The sequence below is a fragment of the Bos mutus genome, chromosome 19 (assembly GCF_027580195.1).
Source record: "Bos mutus isolate GX-2022 chromosome 19, NWIPB_WYAK_1.1, whole genome shotgun sequence".
In the NCBI taxonomy this organism is placed as follows: Eukaryota; Metazoa; Chordata; class Mammalia; order Artiodactyla; family Bovidae; genus Bos; species Bos mutus.
This window is the reverse complement of record NC_091635.1, coordinates 29,784,246-29,803,184: the sequence shown is the minus strand read 5'-3', so window position 1 is coordinate 29,803,184 and position 18,939 is coordinate 29,784,246. Positions and strand designations below refer to the sequence as shown.

General features: G+C 45.3%; 1 protein-coding gene across 1 annotated transcript in view; it reads right to left on the bottom strand.

Annotated features, from left to right (window-relative positions):
- Positions 1 to 3,313: 3,313 nt before the first annotated feature.
- DHX8 (DEAH-box helicase 8) overlaps positions 3,314 to 18,939 on the bottom strand; it is a 28,098-nt gene continuing 12,472 nt past the window's right edge. The window contains exons 12-23 of the mRNA XM_005907660.3: positions 17,980 to 18,161; positions 16,124 to 16,318; positions 15,693 to 15,878; positions 15,047 to 15,257; positions 14,486 to 14,667; positions 12,130 to 12,270; positions 8,983 to 9,138; positions 6,372 to 6,509; positions 5,754 to 5,882; positions 5,377 to 5,573; positions 4,709 to 4,888; positions 3,314 to 4,026 (exon numbers count right to left, since the gene is read on the bottom strand). Coding sequence (XP_005907722.2) covers positions 3,807 to 4,026; positions 4,709 to 4,888; positions 5,377 to 5,573; positions 5,754 to 5,882; positions 6,372 to 6,509; positions 8,983 to 9,138; positions 12,130 to 12,270; positions 14,486 to 14,667; positions 15,047 to 15,257; positions 15,693 to 15,878; positions 16,124 to 16,318; positions 17,980 to 18,161 — 2,117 coding nt within the window. The 3' untranslated portion in view covers positions 3,314 to 3,806. The remainder of the gene's footprint in view (positions 4,027 to 4,708; positions 4,889 to 5,376; positions 5,574 to 5,753; positions 5,883 to 6,371; positions 6,510 to 8,982; positions 9,139 to 12,129; positions 12,271 to 14,485; positions 14,668 to 15,046; positions 15,258 to 15,692; positions 15,879 to 16,123; positions 16,319 to 17,979; positions 18,162 to 18,939) is intronic.

Sequence of the window (18,939 nt, the reverse complement as noted above, 5' to 3'; positions counted from 1 at the left end):
TCCCTCCCAGGATTATCAAGAGGATTGTCTGAAATATCTCATGTATTGATGGGCAGCCATCTCCCCGTCCAGGTTAGGGGAAGGGGGACTGATGAGAGCCTTGAAGCCCTCCTGGGGCTTCCTTAGGCAGGGTTTGGTCTGTGATTTCTGTGATCACAGATAAATTCCCATGACCGTGCTACCCATGTGTACAAACCCCAATTGTGTGTCCCCTCTCCTGCTGTGGCTCCAGGTCACTGTTTTGCTGAAGGTGGGGACACAGTTTGTATGGAGGGGAGCGGGAAAAGTCAGCACCCAGGCAAGAGGGTACAGGGAGGCTGGAGCAGCCCCGAGCCCTGGGTCCCGGCCAGTGAGGAAGAGCATGCCAGACTTTCGCAGGAAATGGGAAGGGAAACAGCATGGATTCTCCTTGCTCAAATCTGGGGGGAGAACAGAACCCTGGGCCACGTTTCAGGTTGGGAGGTGGGAGCCCAGGCTGAAAAAGTGGTGACATCTAGAAAGGAAGTGTGATAAGAAATATGACAGGGCCTGTGGAGGAGGGAGGGGCAGGATGGGCAGTCCCTGTGTAAACAGCATCCTAGGAGCCAGATTCAGGTGAAAACAGGTGCTCTCCATCCAATTACATCAGAACCGCAGCGAACATCTGCACTGAGGCGGGGCCAGCCTAACCACAGCTGACACTTCACCCACAGCCCCTGTCCAGTACTCAGGCCAAGACTGCAGGAAGAGATGCCTCTTGACCACTGCTGCTGCTGCTGCTAAGTCGCTTCAGTTGTGTCCGACTCTGTGCGACCCCAGAGACGGCAGCCCATCAGGCTGCCCCGTCCCTGGGATTCTCCAGGCAAGAACACAGGAACGGGTTGCCATTTCCTTCTCCAATGCGTGAAAGTGAAGTCGCTCAGTTGCGTCTGATTCCTAGCGACCCCACGGACTACAGCCCACCAGGCTCCTCCAACCCACAGATAAAAAGCAGTTATTTTTTCCCCCCCAGAAACAGAAAACAATGTGCTAACTTTACAGCAATAGACAGAAAATTTAAAAAAAACAAGTTTTAAAAAATACATAATTGTACATGAGTGTTCGTCACTCAGTCACATCCAATTCTTTGTGACTCCGTGGACTATAGCCCACCAGGCTCCTCTGTCCATGGGATATCCCAAGGCAAGAATGCTGGAATGGGTTGCCATTTCCTCCTCCAGGGGATCTTCCTGACCCAGGATGAAACCTGGGTCTCCTGCATTGCTGGCAGATTCTTTACTGTCTGAGCCACCAGGGAAGCCTGTAATTGTACATGAAACCTAGGCTGTCACAGTGAGAAGAGGTGTAAAGGTCAAGTGTAAACCCTGAGGTCCCAGTAGGTGCATTATGAGGAGAGACAGGGTCCTGGGAAGGTCTCCACGGGCCGAGACATGTGACCTCTGTCCTCTGGAATGCTAACAAGCCTCTCCTCACAACTCTGTTCAAATCCTTATACATGGAGGGCACTGCTCTGAGGAGATGGCTACCAGACCACAACCACGACCACAAGAGAGAATTCTCTGGCTGAAGGAATGACAGCCAAAACCGAACCACGCTCTAGACTGGATGAAGGGAAACCCTGGACCAAGGCACCTGACCCAACAGGAGAGCTGACACGGCCCATAGGATGGTCCCCTGACACACAGACAGGCACAGACTCAGCACAAGTGCAGGGGCAGGAAACTCTGGAGCTAGCTCCCGCAGGGGTGGGATAAACAGCAAGAAGATTGCAGCTCCTTGCACGAGACCCACATCCTCTTCTGGGCTGTCACTCAATCTCGGGAAACATTGCTTCAGGGAAGAGAAACAAGGGCCCCATTGTGTAGGAGCAGCAGGCGGGTCCTCCTGCCCTATCTGGCCAGGAGCCCTGTTCCCTCGAGGAAGGCTCAGCAATGCTGCCTACACGCTGTTTCCTCATGGACAGTAAAAGGTCAGACCCCTGCCTTGTTGTCAGAGCAGAGACGGTGACCCCAGCTCTTTGGGGAGATGTTCAAGAACACCCACAGAGTTTGGGTCCTTTTTGCTCACCTTACCCAGAAAGATGACCAGCCCGCTGTCTGTCAGCCTTGGCCTGCTAAACATCCCCTTTTCAAATTCAGCTTAAAATCCAAACCTCCTTTCTTGGCGGTGATGACTTCAGAGGTGCCAATGCCGTCAGTGTTGGTCACCCTGCTGGGACAGGTGGGCTGCCAAGCCCAGAGTTTGTTCCTAAACCAGACAGACCTGGCCTGGAATTAAGACTGGGTAGCCAGCCTCTGCTTCTGCTTCAGTTTCCTCCTTCTCCCCACAAGGCCTTAAAGGATCTTTAGATCCTCTGACTTCAGCTGCTGGCCTAGGTTTCCTGAGAGGCACACTGAGACTCACCAGAGCTCACTCAGCTAAATGAAGGGGCAAGGATCTACTGTCAGCAGACTCTGCTGGGTTGTTTCTGAATTGCGTCCTTAGGCTGGTCTGCTTCCCAACAGCAGCCTATATTCCTTCACATCCTAGTAGGGTGTATAGTCTCCTTTAGTGTCTAACGTACCACTGTAGAGTAGTTCTAGTATTTACGTCATTTCAGAACTCTCAAGTGTAGAGAGAATGGAGGCAGCTCAGGCCATAACACAGGATGTGCCCAACCTGCCAGGGGTTTCTCCACCAGACCAACTTCCACAGCCTGGCCTGGCAGCATCTGCCTGATGGTCTTCCAAGTCCAGAGGCTTCTCAGGAAATGTGAGCAGGGCCCTGGGAGGTGGCCATTCCCCAACCAAACGCTAGGAGAAAACCACCAAGCACGCGGCCAGGAGCACAGGTCCTGGGCAGCACTAACAGGCTCTGAGAGGTGCGACATTGATTTTCACTTTGGGGTGGAAGGAGAGAGGCTTTGACCAGAGAAAACTCTGTTAAAAAGATCAGGGGGATAAAAATAAAACCAAAAATAAGCTGAAAGTTGTGTCATTACTTGTGTGTTTCAAGAGGAAATAGGGCGCACTGCATGCTGTGAGTTTGGCAGGCGGGAGAGGGAGCCAGGGAGAGCCTTCTGTATTCAATACGCGGCATCCGTAATCACTCAGGCTCCCAGAGCAGAATGCCTGTACAGTGGATGTGGTTAATCACGGTGCTGTCCTCGAAGCTCTGGACCAGTGCTGATGCTGAGAGATAAGACTGGAGGTCTGGGTGTGCATCACCCTTCAGCCCAAAGAGCCTCAGGCTCTGGTTTCAGGGGACTCTCCACTGAAGCCTCAGATAATAAATCTCCCCACCTTCAGCCCAGGCCAATAGCCTAAACTTTCAGCTAAAAGCAACAGCTACAGAGAACCATTTTTGTTTCTTTATGAAAATAAATATTTGCAGGAGGTTAAACAAAAGGACAGGGGCGGGACAGGAGTATGAAGGAGGGGGAGGCCAACACTTTGGGTGAGCTTCATGGCTCCCTCTTCTACAGAGTACCAGCCAGGGCCTCAGGGCCCTCACTGAGTCCACGAAGCAGACGCTTGTGGCTCCCCTTTCCCATCCGAGAGCTGCAGAAGTTTCCCCTTACTTGGGGATGATGCAGTGTGTACCCCATGTCGGGTGTGAGCCCTGATGGCCCCACCTTGGGGCGGTGGGACCTGGAGGCTCTGATCACACCAGGCGTAAATCCCTGTTTCTGTTACCACCAGGGAAGGAAGGAGAGTCAAGTTTAAGAAATGCCCAGTTGAGATATTCAGCCACCAGACAGCTGTATCCTCAGGACCAGCTTCTCATCAGTAAGAGCAAGGCTGACCCCTGGCCCAGGGCTGCAGGTCAGGCCAACAGATTCTTGCCTTTCAGCGCCGCCGGAAGGCTCGGGATATTCTCCAGGCATTGGGCTCCTCATAGCGGTTGTACAAGGGTTCCAGCCGTTGCTGCTTCTTCTGCTTGCTTAGCTTGGTCGGGTCAGACACCTTGAAGAAGGCCGGCGCAAACTCCACAAGCCACCGGGGGTCGATGGTGGTGACCTCACGCATGTACTCCTTCGTGGTCAGCACCAGCTCATGATACACCACCCTAAGCGGGGCAGAGAGAGAGCTCAAACCTCCAATATAGGACCTGCTCCATGGGCAAGTCACCCTGGTCCCTAGCGGGCCTCAGCTGAGCTTGCACTTGACCCTCTTCCCTCTCCGACCTGACCCCTGAGGAGACCGGAATCTGTTTATGACAGCCACACCCCAATACTGAGGCGTCTGCACACCTCTCACCACAAGAAAGCTGCCGGTTCCAATGAGTTAAGTGACACAGAGCCAATCACATTCCTTCTCTGGACCTGTTTCCTGCTCTGTGAAGTGTGAGGGTGGTTTTCTGGGCTGTCTCCACAGAACTCCAGGACCCTGAAGAGGACTTGCGAAGCTGCCTCATGGGAATGGGGAAAGCCAAGCAGGCCAGGCTCTATGTCTCCAGCTCTCTTCTGTGGCACAGTGGTTTTAAATCAGTTTTATGTTAAGGTGGGTAAGATTTCAATTTTTTTAAAATACTATTTGAAAAAACAAAAATTTAAGCACCTTACTAGATCTCTGAGATCCTTCCTAGCTCTCACCCCTGTGATTTTATTTCTCTCAACAGGGCCTGATATTGTGTCTAATTCAGGCTTCTGCTGCTCTAGAAACATAAGCGACGTTAGGAAGTGCTGGTTGTGAGTGGGGACACAAACACAAAGGGCCAGCTGATTCCCAAGTTCACTCCGTCCACCTACCATTCGGGCTGTCTGTTGAAGAGAGCACTGGACGGATGGATGTAGACCACTTGCTGGTCGATCAGTGTCCGGTAACCCTCCTGTGGGTCTTTTTTAGCAGCGTTCCGGAAGAATCCACTGCAGATGGCCTTCTGCACTCGGACTGTGGACTTACCACAGGACACCACATCCAGCTTGTGTCTTGCAAGAGAATAAGTCAAGAGAGGACAAAGATGGGAGACCACCCTGCTTTCTGAGGGTCTACGTTCCAGAATAACAGTACCCAACACCCGCCTCGTGGAGCCCCTGGAGTCGGCACTAGGACCCTCCTTCCAGCCCTAAGTGCACTATAGGGGCAGCTCGACACAGTGGGCAAGATGGATGCCACAAGAGCCAGACGTTTTGCCTGGGTTATAATTCAACCCAACTAATAATGTCACAGATGCTGTAAACAAAGAGCATTTTCTACAACTAATATATCATCTTCCTCTTAGGAACTTCCTAAAGTGACTCTCAGCCCCATCCTCACCTGGGAAGGAGTACAACAGAGATGCAAAAGCTGGAGGAAAAGAGTTTTATGTGAGGAGCAAGAGTACAGGTGCCTGCAGCTTCACAGACACATGCAGAGACACATGCACACGGCACGGCATTCAGGAGACTCAACTTGAGCAGAAGCCACCACGTGTTACCTGTCCATTATGCCCAGCATCTGCTTGCGAATGTCCTGGGCCCGGCGCAGAGAACGAGCCTGGATAAAGTTCTCATAGCACCATGGGTTGGAGAACTTGTTGTTCTTCCAGGAGTTGTACACAGCCAGCAGGGTGAGGTGGTCCCCTTCGGTCTGGTGGAATTTGGCCTTCTTCTGATCTGCAAGGGCTTGTTTATCCTGCAAGCAGTGGGGAGAAGCTCATTTCCCACCCAAGCTACTGACTGAACACCCAGCAGTGCCGGGACACCCTCCATGGCCCACACTTGATTGTGTGCACATTAAGCACTCGGGTGGCAACAGGCTGATTTTACCCAACTTCGCCTGACCCCTACACGAACACAGGCCTGGACTCCTTACTTTGGGCCTGTAGAAGACGTTCTGCACAGACAGCATGGACACAATGGTCAGCATTTCCTCACTGCAGCCCAGATGCACAGACATGATCAGCATTTTGCACAGCATTGGCTCCAGAGGGAACTCTGCCATCTAGAGGGAGAAGAAGAAACTACAACTGTGACCCTGGGAAAGACCCAGCTGGAGTCGTAGATCAGAGTGGGTAACAGACAGCAGGAAGTTTTTACCCAAGCATGATGATGGGGGGTTGGGGGGAGGCGGGGGATGCCTCGCTCTATTGGAAGAATTTTTTTTTTAATTTCCCAAATAAATTTCAACAAAATGTATATGACGAAGATTATAACTACTGTTGGGTAGGTGGGAATTTTATAGACATCTTTTCAAAGGCTAAACTCAATTACATATCATGAGGTAAGATTAGTTGGATAGAATTTCTTTTTCTGTAAAGAAGAAATAGTTTCAACTTAATAGTGGAAAATCCAGGTTAAACACAGGCATGCAGAATTCTAGTCAAAGCTTATCCAGGGCCTCAGAGCTTAATTTTTTATACAGAACAGAAAGAATGGAAGGCTACCCAGGGAATCTTCCCCAAAGCACCAGAGGCTTAGGGCTGTCCCCTACCCTGCGGCCCAGGCGAGTAAGCAGGCCCTCGTCGTCCAGGGCCCCCAGCGTGTACAGCTGCTCCATGGCTGTGATCAAGGTTTCCATTGGCGGGGCATCCATGAAGTCAAAGGACAGCAGGTCATTGATGCCCATGGCCTAGAATAGAAGGGAACAATGTGTAGATGGCAGGGTCAGCCTCACCAGTGCTCACATGGAGGGAGACTACTTGTCACCTTCTTATTTCTTCAACTGCAATTAGGAAGCTACCAGAGAAGCTACCAGAGCGATTAGCAGGAGGGCTGGGTCACACAAACCTCAAGACTGTTAGAAAACACATACTTTCTTGGGAAATATTAAAAAAAATACTCTCAGAATATACAACTCAAGAACCAAAAGACAAAAATTTTAAAATGGGCAAAGGAAGACATGTCTCCAAAGATATATAAAAATGGGAACAAACACAAGAAAAGATGCTCAATATAACTAGTAATTAGGGAAATGCAAATCAAAACCACCATGAAATACCACTTCATACCCACTAGGATGGCGACAGCCATAATTTAAGAAAGAAAATAAGTGTTGGTCAGATATGGAGAAACAGGAATCCTCATACATTGCTGATGGGAATAAAACGGTGTGGCTGCTTGGTGATTCACCAATAAGTTAAACACAGAGTTACCAGGTGATCTAAGAATTCCACTTCTAGGTATACACTCAAAAGAAATGAAAGAAGGGACTCAGGACAAATACTTGTACATTAATGTTCATAGAAACATTACTCACAATAGCTAAAAGGTAGAAACCACCCAAAAGTCCATCAATAGATGAATGGATAAACAAAACACTGTATATACATACAATGGAATATTACTCACCCTTAAAAACAAATGAAATTCTAATACATGCTACAGCATGATGAACCTTGAAAACAACAAGTAAAATAAGCCAGACCAAAAGGACAAATATGTGTGATTCCTTTTATCTGAGGTACCTAGGCTAAGCAGATTCATAGAGACAGAAAATAATTTGGTTACCAGGGGCTGGAGAAGGCAATGGCAACCCACTCCAGTACTCTTGCCTGGAGAATCCCAGGGACGGAGGAGCCTGGTAGGCTGCCATCTATGGGGTCGCACAGAGTCGGACACGACTGAAGCGACTTAGCAGCAGCAGCAGGGGCAGGAGGGAGGGGGAAGGGGATAGTTCAGCTAAATGAGTACAGAGTTTCAATTTGGGATGATCAAAAAGTTCTGGAAACGGATAGTAGTGACAGCTGCTCAACACTGTGAATGTACTAGTGCATGTAGGTAGTGCCACTGAAATAGACGTTTTAAAAGATTACAATGATAACGTGTTATATATTTTATAATTAAAAAAAAAAGAACAGCTTGCCCTGTCTCCTGCATACATAGTATCTCTTGTGTATCTAGAAAGAGCCCTGTGTGCCATGTTAGGTGGGAGGGATATAAAGAGGACTAAGACAGGGTCTCTGCTCTCAGAGTTCACCATGGTGACACACAAAACCACATGCAATCACCAGCCTGCCACAGAGCAGGCATTTGATACATCTGTTAGCTAGTTTTATGAATAAAAGAGACAAATGATACACTATCCAAATGTGTATAAAGGCAGGACCTAAGCTTTCTGTTTCTTTCCCACAGAAGTGATGGTGACCATAAACCCAGCAGGTGTTCAATAACTGCTTACTGTATGAATAAGAACAACAAGGAATTATGTTAGCAATCAGTAAGTGTTGTGCCAAGTGCCTTTACCTGCACTATCTCATTTATCTTCACAGGAGAGACTATTAACAGCTCCCCACTTTGAGAGGAGAATACAGAGCAGAGAGCCGAGCAGGTAAATTTACCAAAGACACACAGCTCAGAGCAGAACTTTGAACCACAGATGCCTCTCTGTTCTCACTTCAGAGACTGGAGCAGGCTTTTTTTTTTTCCTCTGAAGCTCTGTTTTAGCCTTTCGTACAGGGAATGAATAATAAATTACAACAGAACACTGTGCATTAGTAAAGTGCCAGGGCTCCAGGGCAGCACTGGAGTCGGGGGGGCGGCGCTGGGTAGGGGTGCCATCATCTGGGAAATTACTCATGCGGCTCCCCCTGCCAAGAGAGACTGAAGGTTCTCACTGGGGACTGAGAGAGGAAGAGCAGTGATTTAGAATGAAACCCAGCCCCAGGGGGCCAGTCTCAAACCTGTAATAACAGTTGTTCCCTTGCAAAGCTTTTGGATTGGGGGTTTTGCTTCCATTTTAAAAGAATAGAATTGGATGTGAAAGTTAAAGGGTTGAGGGAAGTGAGTTTGTCCACAGTTTGGCACTGGCTCGATTTTTCTAATATCCTGTTAGAAAGATAATGCTCCTAACTAAAATCTTTTATAACCAAATATCCTGCTGGTTATGATGGCAAGAAAAAAAAACATCACAGCACACATGCCAATTTAGCCCCAGACCCGCGGTGGAGAGGCTGTTATCACAGCCATTTGCCTTGTACCCAAAGGGACGGGTTCCATAAGGTTACTGAAGTATTTAACAAGATTCATAAAACCGAGATCCATTCACTAAGGCCATAGAATTGGACTGCTCCACCAGCCCATTCTAACAAGACAGTGATTTCTACCTTGAGCGAGAGCACTGTGCTTGCTAAGTTGGTTCTCTGAATTTCTGGCACGTTGGTGGTCAGCATTTCATCTCGGTAGGCACGTTCTGTGTACAGCCTATAACACTTCCCTGGGCCTGTTCTCCCAGCTCTGCCAGCTCGTTGCTTTGCCTGAGCCTAGAGGGGTGGGAATAAAAGCCACATATCTGTTAAACATTCCTTAATGGCTTCACCCAGCAAATCTGTAGAAAGGGGGGCACTTTGCAATGGGGCAAAACCTAAAATGGGGTTTATTTCACTTCCTCTAGGACTATTTCCAAGAGTTCCTACCACTGCTCTTAATCATCCCCACTCAGGGAACTCTGTTCAAGTGAGGCCAAATATTAATACAAGCAAGTGAATAGAAGAAATACTGTAAAGATCACAGAAATATACCTTCAAACTAGTGTGGCACAACATAAATAAGAAAGCATAAAACCAAATGACAAAACCCACCCTCCACCATAACCAAAAATGTAAGTGAACTGAGTAAATATAATGTAATCACACCAGTGAATGACTCTGCAGCTGTTTTAAAAATCAAGTTTTTGAGATGCTCAATGACAGATGAACAGGTTCACTCATAGAGGTGGAAAAGCAAGTTGCCAAACAATACTAATTTTATTTTTTTAATCCTAATGAAAACATACAAACTATCAGAAATAAAAAACTAGGAAAAAAATACCCTAAAATGTTAACTTTGGCTAACTCTGATGCTAGGCTTGTAGATGAGTTCTATTTTCTTTAATAAATATCCAATAATGAACATATATTACCTTAATTATCAGGAAAATTAAATATGAATCAAAACCCACATACTTACTACACTATTAAAATTGCAATCTAAAATAAACATGAAAAAGGATGGACAAGAAAAAACATCATAAAGAAGACAGTGGTTGGTGGCAATAGGACTATGGGCAATTTTCAAAATAATGTTATATTACTTCTGTACTCAGGGGAGAGGGGCGCTAATTTTTAAAATTAAAAACAATATGTAGGTTAGCCCTAGGTTGCTAGGAAACCAGTGAATAGGAATCTGGAGAGGGCCATTTTCTGACAAAACCATCTGTCTTATAAATAGTATCAGGGTTTACGAATTTCTATGCCAGCTCCAAACCAAAAGATGAGTATGAGAGGTCACTACCCACTCAGAGGGAGGCAGCAATCAGATTCCACAACATTCTACAGATGTTTCTCAAATTACGGAGGGCAGATATAATTTCTCCATCACTGCAAGTTGCATGTATCACCCCCAGAAGAACTGGTACAGAACACACATGCTGGGACCACTACTGCTGCTGCTGCCTCTGCGTCGCTTCAGTCGTGTCCGACTCTGTGCGACCCCATAGACGGCAGCCCACCAGGCTCCTCCGTCCCTGGGATTCTCCAGGCAAGGACACTGGAGTGGGTTGCCATTTGCTTCTCCAATGCATGAAAAGTGAAAAGTGAAAGGGAAGTCGCTCAGTCGTGTCTGACTCTTTGCAACCCCCTGGAATGCAGCCTACCAGGCTCCTCCATCCATGGGATTTTCCAGGCAAGAGTACTGGAGTGGGGTGCCACTGTCTTCTGCCCAAGTTTAATTTCTTTTTCTTTTCTTTTAGGGCCACATCCCACAGCAGGCATGGCTTCCCAGGTGGCTCAGTGGGTAATCTGTCTGCAATGCAGGAGACTCAGGAGACATGGGTTCAGGTTGGGAAGATCCCCTTGAGGAGGGCATGGCAACCCACTCTAGTATTCCTGCCTGGAGAATCCCTTGAACAAAGGAGCCTGGTGGGCTACAGTCCATGGGGTCACAAAGAGTCAGACACGACTGAAGTGACTGAGCACATACACATACATGCACGCACGCACTGCAGACATATGGGATCTCAGTTTCCCAAGCAGGGATTGAACCCGTGCCCCCTGCATTAAAAATGCAGTCTTAACCACGACCACCAGGGAACTCCCTGGCCCAGGTTTAAATCCTGGCTCTACCAGCTATGTGACCTTAGGCAAGTGACTTAACCCCTCTGGCCCTCAGTCTCACTTGTGAGATAAGGATAATAACATCTACCACAAAAGATCAACTGAGAATGTAATGAGTTCATGTGCGTGAAAGTACCTGGGACGGTGCCTGGCACGCAGGAAGTACCCTGCAAGTATTAGCTATTATTACTTAAGTTTCAAAATGAAAATAGCCTGATGGAATTATAGATTATGAGAGTGATACATGCCTCTTATATAATATTAAGACAATATATAAAAGTACAGGGAAGAAAATGTGCTTTACCCATCAGCATAGAAACCACAGCAGCACCACTGAGAAAGAACCTTGCCTAACATTTGCCTATACTACGCTTTCAATTGCAGGTACGTTCACATACGCTGTGCACAGGCACATACCATCTATTTTTAAACCAAAACTGGATTATACTACTCATGCTATTTTGTAGCTCATTTTTTTCAAATAATATATCACAGTTATGTGCTTATGTCATTAAATATAGATACACACCACTATGCTAATGTCATATAACATTCTATGGCATGAATTTACCATACTTTATTAAACTACTTCCCTTTCGGAGCTAATTTAGAATTTTCCCAGGTTCCCTCTAATACAAATAATGCTTCATGAACATCCTTTTCCATTACCTTTGGATATGAGTTCAATCATTTCTAACTTTCAGACTTACTTCCAGAAGCAGAACTGTTAGGTTCAAGAAATGAACTTTTAAATTTCAGATACACTGGGGCCAAACTGCCTTCAAAAAGGATGATCAGGATATTCATTTTAAAATATAATTTAGGCAGGAAACTGTTCCATAATTACCAGACACTATCATTTCTTGAATTATTACTATCTCAGATATTTGTGGGTAAGTACAATATTTTTAAAAATAATATTCTTAAGATAATCAAGGGTGCTAATATTAAATTTCTTTTTTTTTAAGTTCCAGTTTTATGGGGTTTTTTAATGTTGAAACACTATTCTGAAGATTAAAAACAAACAACACAAAATCTCCTGTATCTCAACAAAGAAGCCAGTATTTTAAAACAATAAAGTTCAAAATACAAAACCATAAAAAATGTCAGAAAAGTCCTAACCAGGATTTTCAGAAAAGCTGCCAGAAGAAGTTGCCCTACCTGAGAAATAGGAGTCACCACGAGCTGGTCAATCCCTGTCTTAGAATTGTACACCTTCTGCTTCACGAATCCAGGGTCCACCACATAGTAAATGCCATCAATAGTCAGCGATGTCTCCGCAATGTTGGTGGCAATCACGACCTGCAGGCAAGAGGGACATAGTTGGATTGAACTGCCCAGTCTCAGTCCTGAGGTATGAAATGAGACTTCTGAACTCGGACATCTTTCCAAAGAGATTGTGCAGCTCTCTCCCTCCCTCTAGATGGTTAGAGAGCACTTAATCTCTGTTTGGCCCCAAATGGGTGGAAGGAGAGGTGCCTTCATCTTAAGTGTTAGGCTGGGGAGGGAGCAGTACCTGAGAGCAGTGGAATAGGAAAAAGCAATGGCCAATCAAAGCCAATTTCATTTGTGCAAGTGGCTACATCCCTCATTTTCTAGATCCAATGCTGATTACTACAATTTTAATTTTCTAGCACCCTGGGAAAGCAGAGATTTCCTGGTATCACATGTGCCAGTGCAAAATGAGATTTTCCTTCCCCCACAGGGACATCTGTACTACAAAATGAGCTGTTTGTGTATGTGGAACAAGGGGGAGACTTTTTTTTTCTGATCATAAAATGAACCACGAGGCAGCAGAGGAATTTCACGATCTGTGTGTAAAAAGCAGCACATGTGATCTGGATTATTGGTCTCAGCCTGGTACTGCCACTCTTCTTCCACCCAGAGGTTCAGACAATAAACCACAACTGCTTGGAAAAATCATTGCCAGGAGGCACCAGAACATCTCACCTCATGCCAGCATTTTACTGGCCCTGAAAGGCTTCTACCTGCCAGAGAACTCCCCCGTGGAGAGCAGCACAATCACCAGGAACAGAGAAGGAGTCACCGTTTTCCTCTCAAATCTGCTCCTCTTCATTTACCTCCTCAGCACCATCTTCCATCTAGCAGTCCAAGCCAGAAACCTGGTAGTCATTCCTGACTTCTCCCCACTGCCCTTCCCTAAATCTCCAGGCGCCCACTATGTCTTGACCGTTCTAACTCTTCAATGTTATTCAGATCCATCTGTCTTCCAGATGGTTACTAGATTCATTCTGGTGATCATCTTATAATGTATGCAAATGTCAAATCACTTTGTAGTGCCCCTGAAACTAACATAATGTTGTACATCAACTGTATTTCAATTAAAAAAGAAAATCCATCTGTCTTCCATTCCTAGGTATGTACTCAAGAGAAAAGAAAACATATGTCCACACAAAAACTTGTAAACAAATGTTCGCAGCAGCGTTATTCATAATAGCTAAAAGGTGGAAACAATCCAAATGTCCATCAACTGATGAATGGATAAACAAAATATGGTACATTCTGTTCTACAACAGAGTATTCTTTAACAGCAAAAAGAAATGAAGTGCTTATACATGGTACAACATGGATGAATCTTGAAAACACACTAAGTGAAAGAAGCTAGCCCCCAAGGACCACAAATTATAATGATTCCATTTATATGACATGTCCAGAACAGGTGAATCCAGAGACAGAAAGTGGTTCCCAGGGGCTGAGCAGAGGGGTGAATGGGGGATGATTTCTAAACAGTCTCTTTTGGGGATGATAAGATTGTTCTAAAAATTAAGTTGTAGTGATTAATGGTTAGTGATGAATGATTAATAACGGTAATTCACGGCTGCACAATTCTGTGAATATACTAAAAAAATTCTGTGACTATACTAACATGTACTGAATGTTATGCTTTAAAGGGGTAATTGTTCGGTATGTAAATTATATATCTCAATAAAGCTATTACTGTAAAATCCATCTGTCTCCTTTCCCACTGTCTCACACATACTCACAGTCAATTCCAGCTGCTAGAACTACACATCTCCCTGAAAACCCTCACAGCTCTTGGCTAGGAGGGCCTGTTCTGCCGACTTGGAATGCATGTTGTCCTGCCCGTCTCGTCTAGGTGAACACCCACGTGTTCTTCAGGACTAGCTTAGATCCTAACTTCCAGTAAGAACACTGGGTTGGGTGCTCCCCCTCTGGGGACCCAGCACACCAGTAGCACTGTCACCCTCTATGGTAAAAGCCTGTCTACTGGTGGATGTTACACAGCAGACAGAAGCCTGTCCTCAGATGGGAGCCCTGTGTCTACCCCAAAGTCTGGGAAATGCTCAAAAAACGACCTGTCAAATGAAAGCATAGGGAGGAAGAGCAGGGATCACATACAAGACCCCATTCCTTAACAAACTGGTTGGACTACTTCCTAAAATATAATACACAAGACTCACATACACCATAAGCAATCCCCATCAGCAACAGTTGCATACACCACGTGGTTTCAGAACACAAGCGCCTGTGTTACCTTTCTGCTGCCAGGTGGAGCTGGGTCAAAGATTCGGGTCTGCATCTCACTGGGGAGAGCAGAGTACACTGGGAGGATAATCAGCTCTGGAACATCAGGTCCCAGGGATTTCATTCTTTCATACAGGATCTCGCAAGCAGTATCGATCTCTTCCTGACCAGTCAGGAAGACCAGGATATCACCTAAGAGGAGAACAGGAGCATGAATTGACTTCCTCGGTGTGTGTTCTATACAAAGGCCACACTGACATTCACAGAACTCCAAAAGGTGGAAAACACTCTCATATTCTGATCTCTAACAAATTAAGAGGTTTTCCTCTATCCATGTTTATTATGTTTGTTGTTTGCTTTTTTAAATTTTTAAAAAATTTGTGTCTATGTTTAAACAGATGCATTTATACCCTGCATACTATTATTTATATTTTCATCACCACCACTTCAAACATGCAAACCTGAGACCTATAGACCAACCACTATTTAAAAGGCATTTTTTAAAAAAATGAGCAAAAATACCCACATCAGGACTTTTGGCCTAAGAGGAAAAATGCTCTTTTCCCCCTACCTGGTGGTTCTGTTAAGTGGATCTGCATGACCGTGATCAAGCTAGCATCTAGATAATCGGTTTCAGGTTCCTTTGTGTACAATATTTCCACTGGGTATGTTCGACCTGGGATGGTAAAGATGGGAGCTTCATAGAAGTACTGAGAAAACTTCACAGCATCCAACGTGGCTGAGGTGACAATCAGTTTCATGTCCTGCCGTTTCTGAACCGTCTAAAGGGAAATGCAATGCAGCTTACTAAAAATGACTGCCCAAAAAAGGCACAGGTACTCAAATCCAATTCCCAGGCTTTCCTGGTGGTCTAATGGTTAGGAATCCTCCTGCCAATGCAGGAGAAATGGGTTCAATCCCTGGTCCGGGAAGATCCCACGTGCCGTGGAGCAACTAAGCCCATGCGCCACAACCCCTGAGCCCATGTGCACAAGGACTAGAGCCCGTGCTCCACCAAGAGGGGCCACTGCAGTGAGAAGCCCCGCACCACAACTAGAGAGCAGCCCCTGCTCTCTGCAATTTGAGAAAGCCCGCATGCAGCAACAAAGACCCTGCACAGCTAAAAATAAATGATAAAGTAAGCAAATCTTAAAAAATAACATTCCCAGAATTCAGTTCCCAACAGGCAGAAGGGTCACTGAAGAGCACCTAGTTACCTTTTTCAGCAATCCAAAGAGCACATCAGTGTGAATTGTTCTCTCGTGCGCCTCGTCCAACATGATGATTGCATACTGAGTGAGGTCGGGGTCGATCAGGCATTCTCGGAGCAACATCCCGTCTGTCATGTACTTGATGACTGTTTCGGGGCTGGTGCAGTCCTCAAATCGAATGGTGTAGCCCACCTAAAGCAGAACAGAAGTGGAAAACCTTAGACACAAACCTCTCCTTTTTGCCATCTTCACTCATGATTTCAGCCCAGACTATTACCCGTAATCTTAGTAAATAGAATTTGACCAAGATGTACAGTGATTCCCTCAAAGTAAAATCTGATCCTGAACAGATCTGATGAACATGAGAAACTCTCTCTCTCAGAAGAAACCCGTAAAAAGGTAGTATTATTCCCAGAACAGCATCATCACCCACTCACCTCTTGGCCTAAGCAACAACCGAACTCCTCTGACACTCTTTTGGCCACAGACATGGCCGCTACTCTTCTAGGCTGGGTACATCCAATCTTGCCCCTGGAAGTGTAGCCCGCCTCCGCCAGGTACTGGGTGATCTGCGTGGTCTTCCCAGACCCGGTCTCTCCAATAACAATCAGGATCTGGTTGTCATGGACAGCCTGAAAGCAACCAAATGTAAGGTCATTAAAATCTGCCACACATTACTCAGGAGTAAAATAATTAAGTTCTAACATTAAAGGAGAAAAGGGGGAAACAGTGGTGCACATATGTAAGATGACAACCAGGGTTTAAATTTTTAAGTACGCATAGAAAAAAATATTAATGGTGATTTTCTATGGGTGATGCTCTTTTTCAACTTAGTAGGTAAAAGAATCTGCCTGCAATGCAGGAGATGTGGGTCAGGAAGATCCCCTGGAGAAGGGAATGGCTACCCACTCCAGTATTCTTGCCTGGAAAATTCCATGGACAGAGGAGCCTGGTAGGCTACAGTCCATGGGGTCACAAAGTGTCGGACACGACTGAGTAACTAACACTTTCACTTTCAACACTTCCCCAGATGGCTCAGTGGTATAGAATCTGCCTGCCAATGCAGGAGATGCGGTTTGATCCCTGGGTCAGGAAGATCCCCTGCAGAAAGGAATGGCACCCACTTCAGTATTCTTGCCTGGGAAATCTGACAGACCGTGGAGCCTAGAAGGCTGCACTCCATGAGGTCACAAAAAGAGTCGGACATGACTTAGCAACCGAGCATACATGCACGCATAACAAATTAAAACTTTAAACTTTTAAATTTATTTACATTTTTGGATGCTCCAAGAAGCATGCAGGATCTCAGTTCCCCAACCAGGGATAATAAGACTTGGGCCCCCTGCAGTGAAAGCATGGAGTCCTAACCACTGAATCACCAGAGAATTTCATGAGTATTCTTTTTTTCTTTAAACTGACTCAATTATTTAAAAACGTATTGTTTTCCTTAAACTCATAAAAATACAAAGATGCTAAAAGCATAAACTATCCAGCTCGCCCTGATATTTTATATACATATATGTATGTTTTTTCAAGCATTATATGCACATGATTAAAGAATTCAGTAGCAAATAAACACAGTTCCTTTCTACTGTCATTCTCAAATCTCCAGTACCTTACCCCCTAAAGTCACTTGATTTCTACACTGTTTATAATAGCAAAGGATTGCCATCAACCTACATGTCTATTAACACAGGACTAGTTAAATAAGCCACAGTACACCCACATAACAAAGCCCTAAAAAAAAGATAGGGAACAATGCTGAGCTGTGTCACTGAGGGGAAAAAGCAAAATACAGAACAGTATATATAATATGCTGCCATCTAGAAACACACATGGTTCATATAAAACGTATGACACCTGTGTGTGTATGTACATATGTATATTTGTACTTGTATGTATAAGAGATCATTGAAAGGATTTGCTGGAAACTAATAAAGTATGTTGCCTCAGGAAGGTTTCATGACCTTAAATCAGATAGCAAGAAAATAGAAATAAGTACCTGAAGTAAAGACTTGCCTCAATGGGAAGTCAAGCATCCTCATTTTTCTTACTCAACACAATACTCTGCCCACTTGTGATTGCTCCAGGGGTCCCTAGTTCAAATAGATTTATTTCCTCATAGAAAAAAATATGTAGACTAATATATATGTGTTTTTTTTAAGTAGTTGGAAATTTTTTTTTCCTATTCCCTTCAGAAAAGCCACTTCAAATGCACTGATTTCAATTAAGACATGTCATTTTTAGAAAACACCCTGATTTCTGCACCAACATGTCATCAAGAGTTTCTCACCTGGACCAGCTGCTCCTTCAGCTTGTAGATGGGGAGGCTCTCCCTTTGTTCAATGATTGACATCTGGGTCTTTTTTCCATATGAAGCTTTGTTGCCCCCAAAGGCATGCTTCTTCCACTCGGGAATGTCATTGGGCATCATCCCAATACCCCTCATGTTGGCAGCAATCTGTCTGCCTTCCGCTGCGAAGGAAAACAGGCGACTTATCAACCTCACTGTCCTTTCCCAACCCTCAACAGATCACATTTCTCCAGTACATTCCTCTTCTCTGCATCCTGTCTTTAAGCCATCATCTTTCCTCTGAACTATTACAAAAGCCTCCTAATTCACCACATGTGTTTACTCTTTACTCAGCCAATCCATTCTGCAGGGTAACCTCAATAATCCTTTGGAAATTCCATTCTGATCTTGCCACTCCCCCACTTAGAACTTTGCACCATTTCCCAGTGAACACCAGGACTGAGCCCCAATTCCTAATGCCATCTACAAAATCCTGGCGGCCACATCTCACCCCTGCCCCCGTGAACTTCACCCATCACTCTGTTACAGCCACACAGGTTTTCTTTCCGACATCACAGCCTCAGCACAGGCTATTCCTCAGCCTGGAACATACTCCCCAACCCCCATGTCATCCCCATGGACAGACTAAATCCTATTTACCCTTCAGGCCTTTGTCTTCCCAGGAAAGTGACCCACAATAGCCAACCACACCTCTACTTCTTATCTAGCATTGGTTTGTGATTTAACTAATTAGTTATTTGGTAATTATCCGGTTAATATCCATCTTCCCCACCAAACTATAAACCTCGTAAGAGCAGGGACCATGTCTCTCTTCTTCACAGCTGTATCCCCACCTACTTAACACAAACAGTATTTGTTATGACTGTATCCAACAGTCAGTTAATATTTACTACACAAAGAATTATATGAAAAGAGAAGTTTCAGAGCTATATTATCTTT